The sequence below is a fragment of the Calypte anna genome, chromosome 1 (genome assembly GCF_003957555.1).
Source record: "Calypte anna isolate BGI_N300 chromosome 1, bCalAnn1_v1.p, whole genome shotgun sequence".
NCBI classification, from domain to species: domain Eukaryota; kingdom Metazoa; phylum Chordata; class Aves; order Apodiformes; family Trochilidae; genus Calypte; species Calypte anna.
The window spans coordinates 89,990,404-90,013,180 of record NC_044244.1 but is presented as its reverse complement, the minus strand read 5'-3'; the positions used below and the strand labels follow the sequence as shown (position 1 = coordinate 90,013,180).

Genomic DNA, 22,777 nt, shown 5'->3' with positions numbered 1-22,777 from the left:
ACACAGACCCTTGCAGCAGAACGAGGCACTGGAAGCATACTGGGACAGACTGGGAGAAATGGCCATCCTCACAAATCAGAAAGGATGGCCTGAAATAAGTGGTGCGAAGTATTCCTTACCTACCTCTTAGGATTTTGCTTCTGCATAAATGCAATTTGTGTCTCCTGCAAGACTACAAGCTTTTTTTTTTTTTTCTTTCCCCAAAAGATGTTAACATTTTCAAAGATCAGAAATACATTTATCAAAATTGTGAGCCAAACCTCTGACCATCTGGCCTGGCCAGCAGGCAATGCAGTGCCCTGAAGGAACAGTAGCTGGGTGACTTATGCTCTCATTCCCTCATGGTTTGGTTCTCTGACCAGGATATGTTACAGTCTTGTGCATTATGGCAAAAAAATCCCCTCTGAAAGACTTTTGCCAAAACTCCATTTACTTAAAAATTGGATTTCTTGAGAGAGTTTTGTTTGGAGGGAAAATTTTCACCAAATTCTAATACAAATATTTTTATTTTGCAACTGTGAAGGCAATAACATAGGAAAGCCACTGCAATACAAACTTTCTCTTAAAATACCTATTACTGTGCACATATAAATTTTTCTCTGACAAGATTTTTGTGGTTTCAGGGATCTGACATACACGTAGTGTCATTTCAAAATATTAAAGGACAGATTAATATTGGCAAATAACTCAGAGGCGACTATGGTTCCAAAATCTTTGCCAAAGTAATCTGCAAATTTCCCCCACCCCTTCCATTCCCAAACAAATATAATTATATAAAATTAAAAGATTAGAATGCCTCTCCACACACTGCATAACTAGCTGCAGGCAGTGAACTCCAGTACCTTTAATAGCATAGTTTTCGACAGCGCTCCCCGAGACTTGCATACCTTTCTCCTGAAGTCTGTGAAGTGTTTTACACCTGACATATGTAGCCAAGTGCTCTCTTCTACAAATGTGGTGGGTATTTCTGGCATTCCTCAGCCCCTTCAGGGGAAATATCAAGCACTTATCAACCTCTTCTGTTCTCCTGCAGTTGGTGAGCTAAACTCACTGCTCAGAGAGAGATTTGATCCCATTTTGGTACAATTTCATATGAGTTTTATGCCCAGCTCTACTGAGGCTGCAGCTTTTTATGTTTTAGACAATGCTTTCACACATTTTTTTTCCACGTGGAAAGTTTAATGGCAAGGGCAACACCATGGTAGGGCAAGAATACTAAATTTACAAAGGCTGTTATGAAAACATCAAGCTCATAAACAACGAAGACACCAATTAAAAATTATAATGTAGTTGGCCATACTTTTTAAATAAACGTTGTGAAGAGATGTTCTGTAAAGCTTGGTCATTTCTACAAGGTTTTTGTACCCACCTCCATGGACCTCATCCTTTCTGGATCCTTGACTACTGAGCTACCAAGGGGCTGACCAGCTTTCCATCAGTGGCTGATGAACTGAAGCTTTTTTATCTTGCACCTTGGGTGGAGGCTCAAGATGACACTATGTGGGATCAATCTGGGTGCTTTGGGTGGTAAATTTACAACACAGTAAACATTTGTGAGGTGATGCAGTGGAAACGTGCTGAACAATGCAGAGACATAAAGTGCAGCCCATCACAGTGCACTGAATACAGAAATGAGATTCTCGAGCTCATATGTGAGCATGTTGTACTGACTTCAAAAGAAATGCATAGAAATAGGACCAAGTGTTTCCATACTATGGCTATGGCAGTAAGAAAAGGGCTGCAGTGCTGATTATACAGCATTTGGCAGCTGTAGCTACTGCTCCCTCATGGGTTGCTGTGCTGAGTGTTAGTTTTAGATCTCATTTTCCTTCTTCCACTCAACCTCCAGGAAGGTCAGAAGAGCAGCCAAGCAGCAGATAAGGCACCTATAGACAGTGTTGGATAGCAGCTCATGGGTGGACAGATGGACACAGAATGCAAGAGTCTCTGAGTGAGGCTTTGGCACAGTGCCTGTCTCATGTGGGGCCACCCCACTGACAGGGCTGGGGGTTTCCACAACCAAGGGAGCTCCAGTTAGAGAAGAGCTGGCTGGGCATCACCAGTCTGGGGCCAAGGGAAATCCTCCACAAGCCTGATCTTTTTGCTTTCTTTTCAATTCATAGGCAGCTTGTTAAAATGCCAACTATCCACCCTGCACCACATAGTAATATTTTGCATGTGATTTCCATGCACAGATGAATTAACAGCTGCCTGTCCTGATGCTGCATGTGCTGATTTGGGTTGAAATCCAGTGAGTGGGACTCTAGTGGAGCTGGACTTCTCTGCCCTGGAGTGGGGACACTGTTGTAGTTTCTTCAGCTGCCAGCTAACCGTTGGAAATGCCAAATATTTACACGCAAAACCCTACAGTTTAAAAGCAAAAATAAGCTTGGCAATTATAAAACCTGATTTATTGTCTCCAATTATACGGTAGCTGAGGCTTAGAAATTCATGAGGGACATAAAGGAAAGGACTGATAGGAATGATGGGGGGAAAGAGTCATCAGATTGCTGTTTTAAGTGGCAGAACGTCTCCTTTTATCAGGTACACACCTGCTCCTGAGCAAATATTATATACACTATTTGCCTACGAGAATATTTAAAGTATCCTTAAAGATTATGGCTTACCAACCCTTTATTTACTTTGACATTGGTATTTTTAAATTTGCAATGCTACCCCATTGAGCAATAAGAATGCCTTGAGCCAGAAGCAAGCAGGCAACTTCGTGGCCTTCCCAGAATGAGTAACAGGGCACCACACACATCCTTTGTTCCTGCAGACCATGGCATGGTCCTTGGAAATGTGCCAGGCATAGGATTTAACTGGTCTTCCATAATTTAATTTAAGAGTCACTAGATATTTGCTACAGCCCTGCTGTAGCTGCCATGCTCCCTCATAAGATGCTGGGTTCCCAGGTGCAGGGAGCAGCTCCAGTAGCAGAAGACCAGAAGGGAAATGGTGAAGGAGGCTCAGAGAGGAGAACATTTGTGAGGGTTTGAAAAGCCCAGAGAGAAACCATTTGTGTGTTTGCAGCCATAGGGTCTCTGGAAGGAAAGCATTCAGAGAGCCCCTGCATGTTTTTGGAACCTAGTTTATTCCAGGGAATGTTGTCTCCCTGACATACTTGAGTACTTTAAGCTCTGTAGTTCATAAATACAAAAAAACCAAACAAAACAACAAAACCCCACAAAAAAAACCAAAAAAACCCAAACAACCACAAAAAACAAACAAGCAAATAAAAAGCAAAAAAGTAATGCAGAAGGTAAATAAATACAGACTTTTTCTCACTGTATGCAAGGCTATCTTACAGTTCTTGTGAAATATATGTTACCTGTGGCCTTTAAATACCAGAGTTCGCGAATACGTAATGGTCCATAAAGAGTCTGGATTACTGCATTAAGGAGTAACAGAAACAAATTTTGTTTAGGAACACTTCTTTTTGGAAAAAAAATGTGGGAAGTGGAATGCCACAGGCCAGTGATTAAGAGATAAATGCAGAAAGCTGAGAGGACTGAGGACATCCATCCATCAACAAAATGCCCACTAACCACCTTATCTCCACAACTTCCTCCTACCCAGAAGGGCTGGGAGAAAATTTTTAATCAAGTCTTCTGAGATTTGGCTAGCATATTGATTAATGATGGATATAATGACTGACTTCATTAGCACTGGTTTAACTTGCATTCAGGCACACACACAGTTTTGGCAGCCTTCTCTTCATGCTGTGGCTGTTTTGCAGTGGTAGGTCCCGAGACCTTTGTTTCATCTGGTTTTGCAAGGAACAAGGTTCCATGCTGGCTAGCCCAGGAGGTGCCATTCGACTTCTTCTTGGACCCTCCAAAAAGCCACAGGATCCGGACTGAGTGTTCTGGCACCAGCAAAACCTTAAAGGGAGATCCTTGTGAAACTCCATCTCCTTGATGGGCTGCATGAGATATCACAGGAGACAGTGGCCACTCCTACCACCTCCAAGGTGAAGGGTGTTGTTTTCAGGTGTTAAGAAGACTGTGCTCAAAGATTGAATTGACTTCAATGGTCTCAGAAAAGTGCACAGTTTTCCCTAATGGGACCTGACATGTAAAGAACATCAGGAATTACAATCCTAGTGAAGGTAGCACAGCTCCAGGAAAAGCATATTTTGGAGCTTGAGGGTCCCGTGCAGAATTTATTTCAGTCTTTCATCTTGTATTATCTAATAGGAATCAATTAATCAAATTTGGTTTTTCATTATCAGAAAGGCTGAATTCATGAGTTAGGAAAAAACCCACAAGCCCCTGATTTGGGTTTAACTGCAAGACTTAAACTTGTTTTTTTGTTTGGTTGTTTCTTTTTACTCATGAGACTCCAAAACAAAAGTTCATTGCCTAAGTTCCAGCAACAATTATGGAGTGAAAGTTCCTGATGTTTCAGAGGAGACTTGAAACTTCAATGTACACTAGAAGGTAAAGGAACTTAAAAATTCATTAAGTTCACTGTTTAAAAAAACAAATTTGTGTACATACTACAGCAGTGAAAGAATTATTTACACAAGTAATGGAGAACTGTGGTCAATTATGTTTTCATAAAGAGAATCAGGGTTGTAAAACAGGCGGTTCAGATGTTACTGCTCCTCCTTTCAATGAGTGAAAGGTGGAGAGGAGAAGGAATTCTCTGGCAGGCTCGCAGGGCTGCCAGGAGTCTCTCAAGGATGATGCACAGTGAGGGAGCAGGACAAAAGCAGCTCTTCCCCACCTGACCCCACAGAAGAAAGTCAAACTGCACACTGTTACAGACTGGGGTGCTCCCCAACCCAGAAGTGATTTTCTTCCTTTGGAAGAGGACACAATTAGGGTGTCAGATTTTTTTCTGCCACCCATGAAGATCCTCCCCCATATTTGGGTCAGCGAGGAGAAATCTGGTGAACCTGGTGGGTGGCTGTGGGCATAGAGCAGAGAACATTCCTGCACTCTATATTTATCTGACCAGTTTAATGTGCTCAGCTGAATCTGGAGTCCCCCCTGGTGAGTCACTATCCTCACAGTGGTCTCCTGGGAGCATGGCTTTTGGATTGCTGGTTTTCCTTCAGAAATATTTAACTTCATGTATAGCTGAGTCACTGCCTTTGGCCTGGCCTCCTTGGTGTCCCATCTTCTCAAATATCACTTAATTCGTGCTCCTGTCTCACTCTCATCCCCACCTGCTGCTGCTGTGAACCTGCAGTGGGGGGTAACGCTATTTATCAGCTGCACCCCCGTTGGCTCAGGCGCCCCGCTTCTGAGGTTGCTCTAAGGTAATCACCAAACAAGGAGAACATGCAAACATGATGCAGCTTTTGCTCTCCAAAACTAGCAGGAGAAAGTCAATTAATCATCTCTGTTACCCTGCCCCTAAGCTACAGGGATCCTTGGGATATATTTGTCAACAGCTTTTGCTCTGCAAACCACAACATTGCTTTTTACAAACAGAATCAAAAGGGGAATTCAAAGAGCTCCCTGTCCTTCACTGAAGCAAGAAGACTGCTCCAATGACGGGCAGAAAGATTGCACCTTTCCTTTGACACTTTCCCACTTGAGATGCATTTTACTAGTAAAAGGTGACTGACTTACGTTTGCAGGCATCTGGAGCAGAGAAGGGCTTCCTGAGGTCCCGGTAGAAGCCCGGCTTGCAGCGCTGGCAGTGCTGCCCTTCTGTGTTGTGCTGGCAGTTGTCACAGACGCCACCGCTGCGATTGCCTGATGCCAGCCATGCATCCATGTCAAAATGACAAGTGTCAGCATGCCCATTACACTTGCACGCTGAGATGAAGCCAAAGGAAACAGAAAGACTCATTAAGGCAGTGAAAGGTGTTGATTTACAGACAGGAGACACAAAAACCCTGACCATGTTTTGGAATGGGAGACCTGACCTATGACACCGTTATCCATTCAAATCCATGAAGTATCCATCACATCAACTTCTAGAGGTGGTATTTAAGAAAAAATAATTTACCTTTCTTACTTCCAATATGAGTTCCCCAGTACCAGGACAGCAATGGTGCAGGGAGACCTCTCACACTGACTAGTTCTGCTGGGGCAGGATCCTTCCTTCCCTGCTTTAGAACTCAGCAGTGCCCGGTACAGCATCTGCCACATGGGTGCTGTCAGGATGCTCCTGGCATCTGACAGAGGGCAAAGACAGGTGGTGAGGAGGTGCATGAGAGAGGGCAAGCATCCCCCTTTCCTGTGCTGGCAATGGAGGAAGTCTGGATGCCCACATCCCTGAAGCCAGGGCCAAGTAAGATCTTTTCCAAACCCTGCTCATCAAATGCTGCTTGTGGAAACAGGGATTCACTGCCATTCTCTTATCCATACTGCAGTGAATATGACTGCAGCCCACACAGGCAGGTTGATGCTAGTTTAAGTGTTGATAGCATCGCAGCCTCAGCAGGATGGCACACAGCACGCATGCAAACCTCCATGGGCTGCTGCAGTTAATTCTCAGCTCCCTTCTGGCTGGACTGCTGCTGCTACTGAAACTGCCCCATGACCTCTGAAGTCCCATGCAGCCTGCAGTCATCCAGAGCATCCCTCCCTGGCACTGCAGAAGTAATCCTCAAACATCCACAGCACCTTTCCACCACCCCAGTATCTTCTGCTCATGGGAATAAAGGAGAAAGGCACACAAGGAGGAAGCTTTTCACTCCAGCAGAGGCTCTGGAGACACTGTTCCTGGCTGGATACTTACACTGACACTCTCTGGGGGCTCCAGTTTTGCCATCAGCAGCCTGCCAAGGCTGGTCATTGTAGAGTGGGGCACATTGCTGGCAGTGGGACCCTGCTGTGTTGTGCTTGCACATGCATTTCCCATGGACCTAGTAGGGCAAAGAGAGCAAGGATTACCCACAGAAAAGCCAAAGAGTCTTCAGCTTTGCCTGTGTACAGGAGATACTGCTCTAGCACGATTCTGTTATGGAGACCAGAAAGAGGGCTAGCATGATGTCTCCCTTGATGTCCAGTTCAATCAAAGGCTAATATTCTATTCTGCAGTTACACTTTCAATCAAATTAATCTTTGTGGATCAGCAGGTCATGGTATTGTGTAATCATTTTTTATTTTTTTTTAATATCTGAAAGGACCAGCTGCAGACTGAATTTCTTGGAGAGACTGAAAAAAGCCAAATTCAAAGCAACCTTGGGAAAAACTGTAAAACCTTTTTCTTTTTCTTCCTCCCAAACACAGATACACCCTTGCCACACTGCAGCAGTAGCACCCACAATCTCAGCACCCAGCTCTGTGTGGCCAGCTGTCACCAGCCTAAGTATGAGAAAATGAAATTCAAGCCCCTGAAACATATCTACTCATGCTAAGCAGAATTTTTGTCCCACAAGGGAAGAACCAAGGATACCATAAGGGCCATGAGTTACTATAATCAGATACCTTAATGACAGATAGATAATTTAATAGCTAGACAGCCTAGTGCAATGGGATAATTAGAGATGAAAAGCCAGAGTAGCACACTTGGTGCCAGCTGCCCTGTCAGCTGCTAGCATTACTCACACTGTTGGCAAATGCAAAGAAAACAGGACGTAGCCAGAGGGCAAGAGCAGCCCCACAGCCCCTGGATGAAATGAAATCAAGTTATGGCTGCACCAGGAAGGCTGAAGGCCCTCTCCTTTCCTGTGGAATGTGGTGGCCAGCTACCTATTAGATCTATTTCAGTGGCTGCCTTGTGCTTTCAGCTTTACTCTGCTCAACACCTTACTTTCAAGTGGAATTTAACTAAGATTGTTTTGGCTGCAAGTCTCTCCATATGTCTGATGCATGGCCAAGCCGAAGGCACAATCAGCATCCTGTGTTTCCTGAAACATCAGCTGAGCGGTGCCTCACCACCCTGCTGCCCGTTCCTCAACCAGTCACAGGGAAAGTGATGGGGAAAGGAAGGCAATGAAACTGAACGTGGTTCAGCTTATCCTGCTGCTCAGTAATGAGACAGAGACCTCAGCCTGTCCTGCCAGAGTGGCCCCATGCTCATCCCACAGGTTGGCCATCAACCAAATGGAGCTGGGGAGCTGCACCAGCCACCAGGTGCTTTGGGGACTGGGAGTGACAGAGGGAGGTTGGGGCAGCTGGTGATCTGCCTGGACCTTGGGGACAGCTTTAGCTGCTACTGGAAAATGTCACCTTCCACTCTGTTTAACCTGTGGTTTTACAAGTGTGCTGTTCCTAACTGTATGCTTTGCTGCTGAGATTTACCACAAAAATGGTTCCTGTGAAAAACCCAACCAGTAAACAAAACAGAAGAGGACCTTGAGCACATTGTAAACAGCTCCTGCTTGCTACGTAGGTGCACACATGCATACTGCACACACTCCTGGCTAATGAGGACCTTCTGATTTTTATTTTTTTTCTTACAAAACAATGTCAGATGCTGTTCCACAAGGTTCAGATGTAACAGGTATAGGTAAAACAAAATAGACCTTGAAGGTCCTTAAAAGACTTTTCAGCAACCATACAAATAACAAAATATTTAAAAAACTCTTCTAGTGATCCTTTCCTGCCTTACTAAAATGTCTGGATCATGAAAAATACAGCAACTGGACTATGTAAGCAATGGACAGATACAGATGGAGTCAGACAGAATGTGTAAGCATCTAAGCTAAAGCATAAATACAGAGATAACATCACTTTCTGTGCTATTTTGAACTCATTGCAGACAGCAGTTGGTCTCACCACAGATATTACTTAGTCTATGTGGATTATTGTATTGAAATATGCTTAAATTTGTGCTAATATTTGAAAAGAATGAGAAGCAAATATAGAAAAGTAGCAAACCAAATTTGCAGAGGGAATATTTAATTCTCAAAGTGTGTCTTGTGTTTGCATATTTTCATTTTTGCTACCACCTGCAAAATGTTCTTCAAACTCTCAGGTGCCTCACTTTCCTAAATCAACACTGCAGTGAAAATTTCTCTTCTGTATTTTTTAGGCGAAGTCCACACACAAAGCAGTATTACAGAGCTACTTTACACACACTTAAAAGCACCCACCTGCATGGAAACAGAAACTGGTTAAATTTGCATTAGTCACGTGGTCATCTTTTGGTGGTTTTGATAGAGCCCTAACTTTCATGCCACTTTTGGTATGGATTTCTTGCAAGTCCTTTGGCCATTGAGTGATTAGTGGTAAACAGGTTGTAGGAACATGAGCCACATCTGTGGCCAGAGAAATCCTTCAGCTTGTTCCTCATCAGACTGTCCCAGGTCTCCGGGTAGAGGAATCCACCAGACCTGGGATGTGCATGATCAGGAGGGGAAGGCAACCTGAGGGAGGCAGAGGGTGCTGTGGTCAATACCAGGTGATCCCTTGCTGTGTTGGAGATCATTATGCCAAAGTAAGAAGGACATGGGAGAAGACTTACAAATGTGGGTATGTCTCAGACACAGGGACACTTGGGATTACTGAGGGGTTGTGTTCTCCCCCTGCCTGTGCCCACAGCCTGCAGCCTCACCCCTCAAATTCAGTTCTCCCTTGCCAAAGCCACACAAAGAATCACTGGGGATTCAATCAATCAGCCAGCAGCTGCTCAGCCTTAATAATATACGAGTGTGAAACTCAGCAGCACCTAAGAAACCCTCAAAGGATTAAGCATCCCAAAACACCAGCAGAGAGCGAGGCAAAACACCCCGCTGAGGAGCATTCATGGCCCAAGGAGTAAGAGCCTGCATTTTCTGAAAGCCCAAGTACTGTATAATGGAGCATTCTGCATTGCCAGAATAGAGGGAGCTGGGTGAAAATAAACCATAAGAGGACGGATATCCCAAGACCCTGATGTGGCACGCAGAGCTAATAAGTAAACCACTGAATAGCTGTGTGCCAACTTCTTAATCTGCATGTGAACACTAAAGAAGGCCTTTTTTTTCAACTTAATAATAAAAAAGAAGTCCGTGGTAGGGTGTTTCATCCTGCTTCAGCAATAGCAGGTTTGCGAGAAGCACTTTTTGGTGAGAAGCACTGCAAAAAAGCCAGATTTGGAGATGGTGCAAATCAAGTCAGTAGGTCTTTAGAGAGTTCCCAAGGCAGACCAGCGTATGATGCTCCTTATGTAGTCATTGCTTGTATAGCTATGATTTCTCTGGGGGAAAGGAAATGAATGTCTGACTGAAGATCTTTAAAAAATAACAGAATGGTTCTATTCTGACTTTTGCATAATAGCAAGCACACAGAAGTCTGTGGGTGCAGGCTCTCCAGCTGACTTGGCAAGGCTGGAAACCTACTCCTGGGGCCAGTGATGACCACTCAGCAGGTGCTGTTGTAGAGAAGCCACAGCTCAGAAGGAGCCACAAACTCCCAGTCCTAATAGTAAGGGACCCGTAGCAGGAGGAGCCATTCTTGCTCCTGAGGCTCAACGAGCTGCTGGTCTCTTCCAGGACTCCAGCCACCACACAGCACTTCCAGGGTAGAAGTGTAGCGGGAAGAGCCTTTCTTGCTCCAGAGGCTCAACGAGCTGCTGGCCTCTCCATGCCTCACACCAGAGTGAGCTGAGGTCTGCTCTGTGGGTGTGTGTCCCACCTTTATTGGCCCCCTGATCTTGCTCATGCCCAATAGGGGCCTGTCCTAATCAGGCACAGGTGGACTCACACCCACTCACTGGCAATTCAAGGCACCTGGTTTATCTGGTTTCTCTACAGGGACCTATTTCACAGTCTCCTTTCCTCCAAGGTTTATCATAACCGCATGCCATCATCTTCATTACACACTCCTTTCCAAGCCCAGATCCCACTGTGGGGCCTGCAAACCTTCTGCTCAGCTTGATGTGGGCTGAGATGGTTGTTCCATAGCCCAGGCTGCCATGAGCACTTTGCAAACTTGTGCACCCCTGCTGGTAGCAGAACTGGGGACTCGTAATCTCAGCAGGACTCATGTCTGGGTGAACATCCATGAGGGCAAAGGATATGGTGGCCCAGCTGGCCCCATAGGATGCAGCCACCTGGCTCTGGTCTTTGGGAGCAAGCTTTGTAGAAAGGCAAGCTGGTTTCCAGATTCCCATGGTGCCAAGCCTTAACAGTGGAGCAACTCCCCCCAAAAATTCTGCCTTTGAGAGGACCTCCCTGTTCTTGTGGTGGCCCTGACTCCTGTGGGTCTGGCAGAGATCTGCCAATGAACAAGCTAAAAGTTAAATGCCCAGGGTAAACTGAGCGAGGGGAGAGAAACAAGCTCTTCAGTAACTTGTTTCTCCATATGGCTGTTTATTTAATACCCTTTTTCCCTATTCCTTTTTTTCCAGAAAGTTAATGAAAGTGTTAAGTGCTTGCCTCAGGCTGATGTATTTATTCTCTTTCAATAGCATTATAATGATTACCCACCTGACCAGATCTGCTTGAAACATCTCTCCATAGTAGCTATATCCCATTGAAGAAAATCTCTTTTTTCATCTACATAATTCCAACACAACAGAAAAGATTTTTATGTACCAGAAACAACAAAAGGAGTGAGTCTTAGCAAGCCTTTTCTTGCAGTCCATAAACAGACAGGTATTTTTTTAGTAAAAAAAAAAAAAAAAAGGTAGTTTGACAGCTGAAACAGGACAAGAAGAAGGGATAATAGAAGGAAAACTGAAACGACAGCAGGTGAAAAACACTCAACAGTCTGGCTACACTGGGCAAATTTATGCCTGTAAGAGTTGTAAGAGGGCCTGATGCAAGAGCACAATACCCTATAAATTTCCCATCAGGACGGAGAGCAGCTAGAAGCTGTGGCTGAGAAACCAGCCCAGCAGTTCTGCTGGGACCCAAGGTAGGGCAGGGAAACGATGTACCCGGCCTCAAGGATTTCTCCAGCATCTTGGCACCTTTGTGAATGTGACCCCTACACATTGGCAAGGGAAAAAAGCACATTTTTTCCTCCCTATTCATCCACCTCAATTTACATTTAACCATAAGGCATACCCACTGGGGTCATTCTGGAGCATCACTAAGTACACAAACACAGTCCCCAGTGTGTTTCACCTCTTTAAGCCTTCACACGGCTCTCGACTCACTTAAGCGGCAAATCCTCCTCATACCATTTTTCATTTTGTCACGGGATCTTTACATCCCAGTTCACTTTCACACTGTTTCCCTGCTTAGCTCTGCAGACCCCGTCGCAGTGTCAGTCATTAGAGGGCACAATGCAAACAGTGTTAGAAAAGTTGACTTCTGCAAGATAAATGAGCGGCTGACTTCTCTATACAAAGACAGTTGCTAGGGCATGCTTCCTTCCAGAGCCTTTTGTTGCTGAATTATAACCTTTCACTGCTTCCTTTCACAATGCAAATATGTGTGTTTGTGGGTTGTTTTTCTATTCATTTTATTTTCTTTTTCTTTAGTTGAATCCTATAAAATATTTTTCCCCATACTTGCAATGTTCCAAAACGTTGGGCATTGATAAAGAAATGCTGCTTTGAGGGAAAAAAGCTTTCAGTCACCTGTTATAAATTTATTTATATTGCAAGAACTCACCCACATGTACAAAGTCCAACACAAATGCACACTAAAAGAAAATCAATGTTGCAAAGACCTGATAGCACAAATAGGCTAAATAGCTGGGAGGGACAATTGCTTTTAACAGTTTCTTTCTTGCAACTGCTAAAATTGTATTTTATATCATAAAATTGAATTTTCTCTCTCTTTTTTTTTTTTTTTTTTTTTTTTTTTTTTTTTTTTTTTTTTTTTTTTTTTTTTTTTTTTAATTTTAATGGAAAATAGGCATGATATCAGCCTAAAGGAAGATAATAGCATTCATGCTGAGTCTCTAATGATGGAATTTAAACTGTTGCTTGAGCCACTGTTCCAATTTTAGAACCGAAGTCTACTGGCTGCAGTCAGCATGCAGGGAGGTATTCTTTCCCAAACCACCAGACAACCAAATTTATGCATGAGAAAATTCTCATATCCTATCTTGTTCTTGTGAAAGAACACAAAGCTTGTTGTCCAGGCTGTGGGGGCTGTCTGGTGTTCTTTTTTTAATTCCTTGTACAATAGGCTTCTGTCAGTGGCACTGGAAAAGACCTTCAGCATCTTTTGATGTCAATAGCATGATAACAATGTGTAACAGTCACCAGGTTGGCCACATGGGAAAGGGAAGGAATATTCATCCTGCCAAACTATACAGAAGTGCTTTAGCATGGTAGTTCAGTCTACCCTAGATCCCAACCATGGTGTTTCGCCTCTATCCCAGGGAGATGGGGAGGAGCCCAGGGAGATCAGCTGGATAACTTGGGTACAGCCACTGCATGCCTCAAATGAGGTGAGGTATATCTGGTGTTTGGTGCCTCTCAGGCAGCTGCCAGAAATAAAGTTCAGATGCATTCACTGATCAAGTTCCTGAACTGGTTAGTCTGTTCAGCCTAGAAAATAAAGTGCAGTTCTTGGAAAAGTCCTTGATTTACACTAACACAGCAACCTGGACTGTTAAGTGTGCAAGTGTAATGGCAGCAGTACCATTTCAGTACAGCAGCAGTCTCACACCACATGGCTTTCTGGGCACTTCTCAAGTCTGTTGAAGCCTCTTCCTGCACAGATTCTAATTTCTAGTTTTCTTTCTTCAGAGCAGATAGCTGCTCTATTGCATTATTATATCTATCACTGAGGGAAAAAGAGAGCAAAAGGAAGGATAAAACCAGACCACTTTGTTCTGACTCTGTTCACTGGAGATAAAAGATGTGCAGACAGGGCTGTACTAGTGGGAGTGCAGGAGAAGAAAGGAAGGAGAGAGCTGGAAACATCAGATAGCTGATAACGCTGGATTATCAATGAGATAATGAAGTCACCAACTGAAAATGGGATCTCACCTCACAGAGGTTAAGGAAGGAGCCTCAGCAAGGATACATCCCTCTAACACAGACAATACAGGCCAATCATAAAAACCACTTAGCTGTTGAGGGACTTTGCAGTGAGGGAGAAGGATGAACTTTTGCCCTCACCTTGAGACAGAACTACACAGCCCAGGTGAGATAATCTCTGGTCTTGCTTTCCCTATTTTGGAGTCCTAAATCACAAGATTCTACCTATGCCTAGGCCAATCTCCTCTTTTACAACTCTTGCACCAGTGGAAAGCAGGCCATGAGTACGCTACATGCGGTAAGGAGCCAAGCACACACTGCAATAGCTCTGTGCATAGAGGTACTGGCAAGGGGTGAGAAACTTCTATGCCACACATCAGCTGAAGAAAGTGTCTTATGGCCACTGAAGATCAGCAGGGTTCTCCTGTGTCTACGAATCTGTTTCTCAATTCACAGGAGTGCTTAGCCATGTAATTCAGGCCACAAACTGATCTGATTGCTTTGCAGGGTAGTGTGTGAAGTGTGTTTGTCCATGCAAAACTTTTCCTGGTCATGCATTGGGCTGTTGCTGGTGAGATTTGGGCAGTGACCCTTTGAATAAATAAGGGAGGAGAGGAGAAGAGAAGGAAAAGCTTCTGTGTCACCCTGGCAGCTGTCTGTTGCACACAAGTGTATAACAAGTATAACAAGATCGTCAGGATACTATACACATGGAACAGCCCTTGCCATCATTGGAAGACATACAAGTCCTCCCTACAGGCTTCACCTGCAGCTCATGGAGAGATAATCTCCCCCAGAGCCAGAGCCCTACCTGGATATTCAGAGTACACCTAAGGGCTGACGTGGCATTTCTAATGCTCAAACAAACCCCGAGCTTTTCTACATAAATTCTTTTCTCCTTTAGGAGAAAGGGTGACCTGGGTAATCAATGGCAAGTGTTGCTCTGTGGTATCCACACAGTGACTGCTTCTGCTGGGGTGGAAGCAGCCTCTCATTGCCCATGGAGAAACCCCATTCCCACACCCTGAGGATGTCCCCTGTCAGTATTCTCTTTTGGCTGAGCTGGACTTCCAGCCTCCCTTAAGCCACTCAGAATATTTTTTCTTCAGAACAGCCAAATCGCCAGCACATGATGGCCCAATCCTTGAGAAAAAAATGCTTATGATAAAAGGAATATTGCAGCAGCAAGCTGGGCCAATGTCTAGAGGCAAGTGGAGCATCCTGGCCCCCAGGGACAAGTCCCTGCACCAAGCCTGCCCAAGTGGCAGCCACCAGCATCCCCTTACAGCTTTGCCAGATCCTCTTTGGATGAGACTGTTGAAATGCTGCTGGTCACTTTGCAAGATCTTCTCGAGACCTGGCAGCTACACCCAGTGCTGAGAGGATGCCCCAGCTTACTGCCCAGAGCAGCCCAAGAGAAAAACAAATATATCACATTTGGGCCTATCCCTGGCCCAGAAGGGACTGAAACTACATCTGCCTTAGGGCCAAGATCAAGCAGAAGGTTAAAAAATATACAGGTACTTCTTTCGGGAAAGTTTTTTGTTTCTTTTAAAGGATCTGAAATTTGCTTAAATTTCGATGTTAGCTTTCTACCATTGTGAATATTCTTCAGGAGTGCTCTGATCTAAGCAAGCATAAAAACTGAGCTAGATTTTATAATCATACTGGTAAATGGTAATGTATCTCCCAGCTTTTGCTGGCCTCAGTTTCACAGTGAAGGTTCTGCTAAAACCCTATATAGATACAGCTCCCTAAAAATAAGACTGAAGTCCACATGTCACACTTGGATGACTGTAATTCTTCAGAATTACCTTTCAATGTGACTTTTTCAGGTGAAATATACAAAAATACTCCCTCTCTGAAATCCTACTCTCTTTTCAGAAGTTTATCTGACTTCTCTCAGCTAAGCAGCCACAGACCCTGCAGCCTTCTGTCCCTTTTATGCTCATTGACACATGGATCTTGCTCTGATCTTGAACATTATCCTCTTTTCCTATCTTGAAGGGACACACTGGTAAGCCCCACCCTGGTTTTTATAGTCTTTATATTTTTATATGGTATGCACAAATAGGCTGCCACCGTAGTTCCCAAATTGCTGCAGCCTTGTGCCAGGCAGGCGCCTGGCATGGTCTGGGTGCAGCTCCAGCTGCCCTGGTCCTGTGATGGAAAAGGTGGTACTGGGAGAAGAAACTTCATCTTACTCCCTGATGGTCCCTGCAAACCATGGGGCTATGTTGCCCCTACCTCAGCACATTCCTTATGGGACATGTGGAATAAACTGCATGGTACAGTAAAATGAGTCAGCCTCACTGAAGAACGTCACCTTTGGGACTCCTGCCACATACATATTTATAACCAGAGTTGAATTTCCAGTCCCCCTGGGGCCGACACAGGAGCTTGTTGCTATTTCTTGCTTTGGTTTCCAGTTGGATTTTGGCACTTGATTCCTTCCCACAGCACCACCTGTTACCTGCACACTATGGTTTCCATAGGCTATATCTGTACCGGAAGCGTCTTTGGCTGCAGGCGCTGTTACAGCTCCCAGTGGTGCTCTGGGGCACACTGCTGTGCCACTGTATCCCACCAAAACAATCCTGAGCAAACAGCTCCTTGCAAAGACTTTTGCTCAGGGAACATCTGTAGCAAGCGGAGCAGTGTTACTTGAAACAGCCTGATCAATCATAGTGGTGCACACTTTCAAAATGGTGTGTGTTCAAAGATGTTGCAAGACTGATCTATTAGCAGGTAAACATGCTGTCTGCTTCATGTCAGAGAACATAATTTAAGTGAAATGAAAGTTCCCCAAAGAGCTGGACAGATGCCAGACCTCCTTACCTTATGTTTTTTTTTTAAATGATCTTCCCCTTTCTAGCATTATTCAGCACAGCATGTTTGACTCTCTGTGCTTTCCCTACTGCTCATCTGCCAAGAAATCCAGGACTTTCAAAGTGAGACAAGATGGGCAGAAAGGACAAGATGTACTGGGGGCATGAGTGTCCCTGGGCTGGCAGGGCACAGCCATGCCATGAGGCAGGTCTCAAATGAATTTGCTACTACTGTGCCCATCACCTCCCCAACCAAGAGGCTGGTGGCTCTCCCTTCTTTAGGACATGGGGGAACTGGAGTTTAGGTCTTGGTAGGTCCCAGAGGATTTGAGGTCAGAGCTCCTGTGATGTGAGTCCCCTTGAAACTGGAGGACAGGGGGTTTATTTGGAGAAGGGTACTGCAAAGTGCAATAGAAGGCCTGGGAGTGGAAGCCAAAACCCACCTCTTTGGCCCCTCAGTTCAGGACCCAACACAATACCTGGGGATCCTTCAGAGGCAATTTCAATCTCAAGGTGTCTATCACCTCTGGAGAATCTCTCCTTCTTTGTCATCAAAGTGCACTGCATTTATTATCCTTTAGATATTGGGTTATTGCAAGTTAGTGTCCGAGGGAAGAAAAAAGTCATCAATTTTAATCTTTTTAACAATCCACCTGAAAAAAATAATCTATTGTGGAACACTCTGGGAGGATTAGAGTCCTGGTGGACCCCACACCAATGCACAAGGGAAGCCCAGTGCTTCAGCCTGACATGAAGACCATCTCCTTGTACAGACCACTTTTGCTCACTGTACTTCAAGAGCATCACATGTTAAATACCACATAGTTAGACCTAAACCATAGTTTATACCACTCTTACTATTTTTAAAACTCTGCTTTCCTGCAGTGCAAACATTGTTGGGCACGGGTACATACCACGTGGAAAACACCAGCCGCCTTGACAGGCTTGAATCCGGCAACGGGGAGGCAGTGGTCAGCGTGGCCATTGCAGAAGCAGCTGCCCTTCACGATGAAATCATAAATGGCATAGTGCAGGGCTGGTGGGGGCTGCCGGGGCTGGTGGGCTGGGCTGGGAAGGAGGCAGGGGCACCCTTGCCGCTCCAGCAGCCGCACCCGCAGGTTGGTGATCTTCAGCTGCGCTTGGGCTTCCGCACTGTAGGGGTCCTCTGCGGTGTAGGGTGGTGACAGGGCTCGGTATATCACCTGGGCAGAGAAACACAGCAAGGGGAGAAGAAAGGAGGGTGTTAGCCAGCTCTCTCTGCAGGTGGGATGGCAATGGGAGTATCCTCTGGGAGCACACACCAGATTTTCATGGTACTCTTCCTCCTCTGCAAGTGGGGGGAACAGCAAATCCACCTCAACCCCAGTGTGTGCTAAGTGACGCCCACACTCCTCCCCCCCCCCCATCATGATCCCCTATGTCCCTTTTGACATGAAGTCCAGACCCTGTGGGTGTCAAGTGACATTTTGCCATAACTTAAAGCAGAGGTTGGTGCCACTAACACACAGCACAGGGACTGGCAGTCCTGCAGGCAATGCTCAGGTAGGGGATTCTTCATTAACCTTTCACCACTCCGAATGGATGTATTTTTTAATAAATAAAGCTCAGATTTCCAAGTATGTGGCTCCAATCATTCCAGGAGATTAGGTGTGGCAATTAGTGACAGCAAGCTAAGAGTTGAGAAAAACAAGATAAGAAAGAAAGAGAAGTCGGGGGCTTCTTCTGAAGTTTAAATGAATACATATTAGTTGGTCTTTATTTTAACTTTGGTCTGATTGAACAGGTAAATATTGTCTCAAGCTGAAAATTAAGAGCACTAGATAAAAATAACCAGTTTTCTTGAGGAAATTTGTTTTGCAGCTGTTGATCAAGCTGCCTACAGTGAGCCATCAGAAACAGCATGTATTTCATATAAGTACCACTGGAATAAAATTACATAATTTTGACAAATGTATCAGTCGCTGGTACATTCAACTTATAGTTGACACTTTCTAAATAGTTAAATAGCTCTTCACTGAACAACCACTGAATGCTTGATGAACCACAGTATTTATAAGCAGCATTCAATAAGTCACTTGAGTGTTTGAGGGTGTGACACAGTCTAATGCCTCAATGCATTGCCCCCAGCAGTGCCTTAAAACCTCCTCAAACCACTCTGCTGCCACGCTGTTAAACACCCATGCCACCCAAAATGTTGACCCGATTCCTGTGGACAGCAAGGAAGTGTACAGCAGCAAAGGGTGACCATCATTTGTCAGGAGATGTTATGGAGCACCTGGCAAGAGGCAGCATTTGAGCCTGCCAGTACCCTTTATGGTCATCACATCCTCCTCCCTAAATCTGCTCTTCCAGAAAGATGAGGCTAATATGCTCTGGCTGATGAGGATTTCCTGTTTATTTCACCAGGATTCATGTCTCCTGGAAAGACCAACCCCGCAGCTGCCAGCTTGCTTACCCGTGGGCTTTGCCCGCTGGCTGCCACCTCTGCCAGCGCCACCACTGCTGGCACCACTCCTGGCCAAGGCCTGGCTTTTCTCAAGAGCTGCCAGGATCCCGCAGGAGGAAGCTTTATCCTGGCCTGGGAGGAGATTTAGAGCTTGCTTTGGAGATGAATGGTGGCAGTGTGCTTTTTTTGTGGCTTGTCATCCCGCAAAGTGCCAGCGCTGCTGGTGTCTGGTGAAAGCAGGGATGTGCTGGTGCCAGACATCATGGGCTGCAGCCCCAAGCCACCACACTGCCACCCTACAAATGCTCCCTCCCGAGGATATTCCAGCATCTTTTGCTGGAAGACTTTGATAAGAGAGAAGGTTAACTGGGAGAAGTGGTCAGAGGGCAAAGCTGGTGAGCAGTACACCCCTTGTGTGGAAGTGTTGAGGCTGATGAGGGATGCTAATGAGTAGTAATGTATTTTAAAAATGTTGTGATTTCCCCCTCCCTCCCTTTCAGGAACATATGGACTTTTTTCTGCTTTCCTAAAATTAAAATATTAAGCAGATATGAACCAAGCAAACCCAACTATCAGGTCCTGCACCTCTCCCCAGTTTAAATCAATGTCATTCTGATCACATTTACTTGTTAGTGGTTTTGTGAATACAAGATGCTTTCAGATAGGGAAAGCAAATTCCTTGGGAAACATCCAAACTGGGACATTGATTTCCTTTTAGTGAAGATGATATTCTGGGCTGGGAATTTTCAGTGAAAACTAGCATTTTGGGTTCCTTGTGATTCCATTATTCATATCTGAGATAATTCTTTGTTTTTTCTTCATTGGTATGAGAGTGAAGAATGAAATGCATACATGGGAACAATTAATGATAAGATGCAGCTGCAGACTTCCCTCTCCTAATTTTCAGTTTTTCTTTTTTATCTGTCCTTATTTAATACTCGTGACTGATGTTTGTAGTTCCAGCAAAGACAATCACAGCAAGGAAATCAATAACCCTGAGTTGACAGAGTTAAATCTTGTCTGTATGGAATTCAGGGGGAGTTATGCTGCTGATTTCAATGGAGTCAGTATTCCTGCTCAGGCTCTAAAACGTTACAAACATTTCTTTTTATGGCTACTTGAAAACCGTGATGCTAAACATGAGCCCTGTCTGTAACTCCCAGGGGCTGTGGGCTCTCAGCTGCTCCCTGTGGCTGCCCCGTATGGCTTTGGCTGTGCCCAGCAGCTTCAGAGCTGTGCCCTGCAGCAGGGTGAGCCTGGTCTCAGTGCTGCCAAGACAGTAAACACCCTCATCCCTCCATCTCAGACACTGGTAGCTCTGCTTCAAGAAAATACAAACCCGTCATTATAGCACGCAGGATGCCATACAAATACTAATTCTCTGCTCTAGGCTGCATAATAAGGTCAAGGACATGTTTCCCAGCAGGATTTCCCTGTTCAGTTATTAACCTTGCTGATTTATCCTAATCTGTCTTGGGTGTCAGCACGTTGCTGGAGCCACACAGACCTCATACAGCTGCTATGTGTCTGCACCCCTGTGCTGCCAGCCTCCCAGCCTCACTTATGTGCATGAACAGATACAATCTTTCCTGCATTTACCTCCCCTTGGACTTTTCCGGGCAGTTTTCCTATCAATGGGTCTGGCCCAGGGTTGCAGCATCATGTCTACAAATAGACTGTGGTTTGCACATCAAACCTGTCTGGGCTTTCACACCTGTGGTTCTGCCAGCAAGCCCCAGCCACTGCAGATAGAGGCTTCCTTAACCAAAAAACTGTTTAGTTTTAATGATGCAGGGGAAGCATGTAGGCAGGAGTGAGATGACAGTTTTGCTGACATGCGTGTGCATCTGACAATGCAGTTTTGCAAGCCCTGGTGACATTGAGCAGGGCTTTGGTCCTGCTGCCTGACAGTCTTGGTTGACATGGGTACATCTTATGTCAGCTTTTTGGTTATTGGGCCAGTTCCTCTGTCAGATGAAACAGGGAATGGCAGTTCCTTTCCCCCTCTCAGAGGAATTGCTGCCTACAGATTCATCAAGTCCATTTCTCCTCCTATTCCAAAAGTGCTGGAAGAAGCTGTGTACAAGGGACCTGCCAAGGAGCTGTGTTGTGATTACACAAGAGAGATAAATAGCTTGATGAGGCTCAGGAGAACATCCTTTTTGATAGATGATGCTGTTCCTGTTTTCACAGAGAGGCCTTTGCCAGCAGAAAGCTCCACCACACGCAGAGTGACAAACTCTCTTGGTGGTGAAGCAATGGTAGCAGAATCTATCCACCCATACACTCCAAGCCTCATAGGTAACCTCCAACTTTCCACTTAAGTCTGTCTCTGTGTATGTGTTTTACCAACAATATGTCAAACCCCAGCATTACAGTGTTAGGCAGACAGCATGACTTCTGGTAGTCAACACCACTTATGACAGCAGAGGGTGGGAGGCTTGGATCTGTACATCAGCAGATCTTTAGTGGATGCACTAACTCAAATTTTTTATTTTGTAGAATAAGTAGGAGGTAATCAACTGAAAACCCACAGCACTTCTTTGATAGATATACCATAATATACTCCATCACAATGGTATTTTCATTCCCAGTGTTTCTGGCTCAGTATAAATCTTACGATATTTGGGATTCTTCTTAAATACAGTGCAGGAACTGAATCTGTATCTCAGCTTTCATTGAAAACTAAATGTCTAGCAATACCTCATATCTGGGCAGCAAATATCAGAAACCAGGAAGCAAATAAAAAGAACCTCTGTCTTTAAAACAAAATATCTAGTATTTGGGATAATGTTCCTTTCACGTCACAGGGCATTATGCTGATGGATCCCATGGCCTATAAATGCAACCTTTGCATGAAGAGACACCAACAGAGGAGTGATTTAAAAGCTGCACAGTGATTTTTTGGTGGGTGAAAAGTCTCTCTACACAGCTAAATAGGAAAAGCAGACTGCAGTCCCTGAGTCAGGGAATGACACAGCTATGCCTCAAGAGGGATTCTACCCATGCCAGGTGGGATGTCTGATGGCGGCAGGAGGTAGCCCACTCCATTCCCAGAGGAACGAGAGCAGAAAATCTGCCCCACAGCACCTTGTACTTGCCATGGAGCAAAAATACCCTGCTCTTTATCCAGACCACTCCAGCTGTCTGTGGTTTGGGCACATCATTACATAGACACCCTTTAACAAATTTGCACAGCAATTCAGTTTCCTTATGGGCTGTCATGAGCAGCTCTTGCTCTGTTGATTACTTCACTTTATTTTGCCTTAGTGGCACAAGAAGTCTTAGCTACTTGCCATTCTGCAGATGCAGTAATGTAGCCCTGTATATAAATAAAACAGTGGCCATGAACACAGTGCACTCAAGTAACCACTCGTACCACAATGACCTCGATTTATAAATACATAAAAGTCCCTTTGCAAGAAGTACCCTAGTATGTTTACACTTGAGAGGCAATGAAAGGACAGCTTTATATATATCCACAGTGGGAAGGAAAATGCTAATGAATGATGCTGAAAGCAACAAAATAAGACTCTGAAGTCAAAGCTGTCTGAGGAAGTCAACAAAACAAATGGAAGATCTGCCAGTAGCAAAGCTTTCTCGATGAGTCACGGGCACATCTTGGACTGCTGGAGCCACCACTCACCACAGCTGTGGGGGCCCAGACCTTTGTCAAGATACAAATGTCCACAGTGATAAAATGGGGCCCTTTGGGTCACAAATGCCC

General features: G+C 44.9%; 1 protein-coding gene across 1 annotated transcript in view; it reads right to left on the bottom strand.

Annotated features, from left to right (window-relative positions):
- The window catches only part of NTN4 (netrin 4), a 48,428-nt gene that overhangs the window by 9,974 nt on the left and 15,677 nt on the right, over window positions 1–22,777 (bottom strand). Inside the window, exons 3-5 of the mRNA XM_030469042.1 lie at window positions 17,519–17,806; window positions 6,703–6,829; window positions 5,586–5,774 (exon numbers count right to left, since the gene is read on the bottom strand). Of these exons, the coding sequence (XP_030324902.1) occupies window positions 5,586–5,774; window positions 6,703–6,829; window positions 17,519–17,806 (604 nt within the window). The remainder of the gene's footprint in view (window positions 1–5,585; window positions 5,775–6,702; window positions 6,830–17,518; window positions 17,807–22,777) is intronic.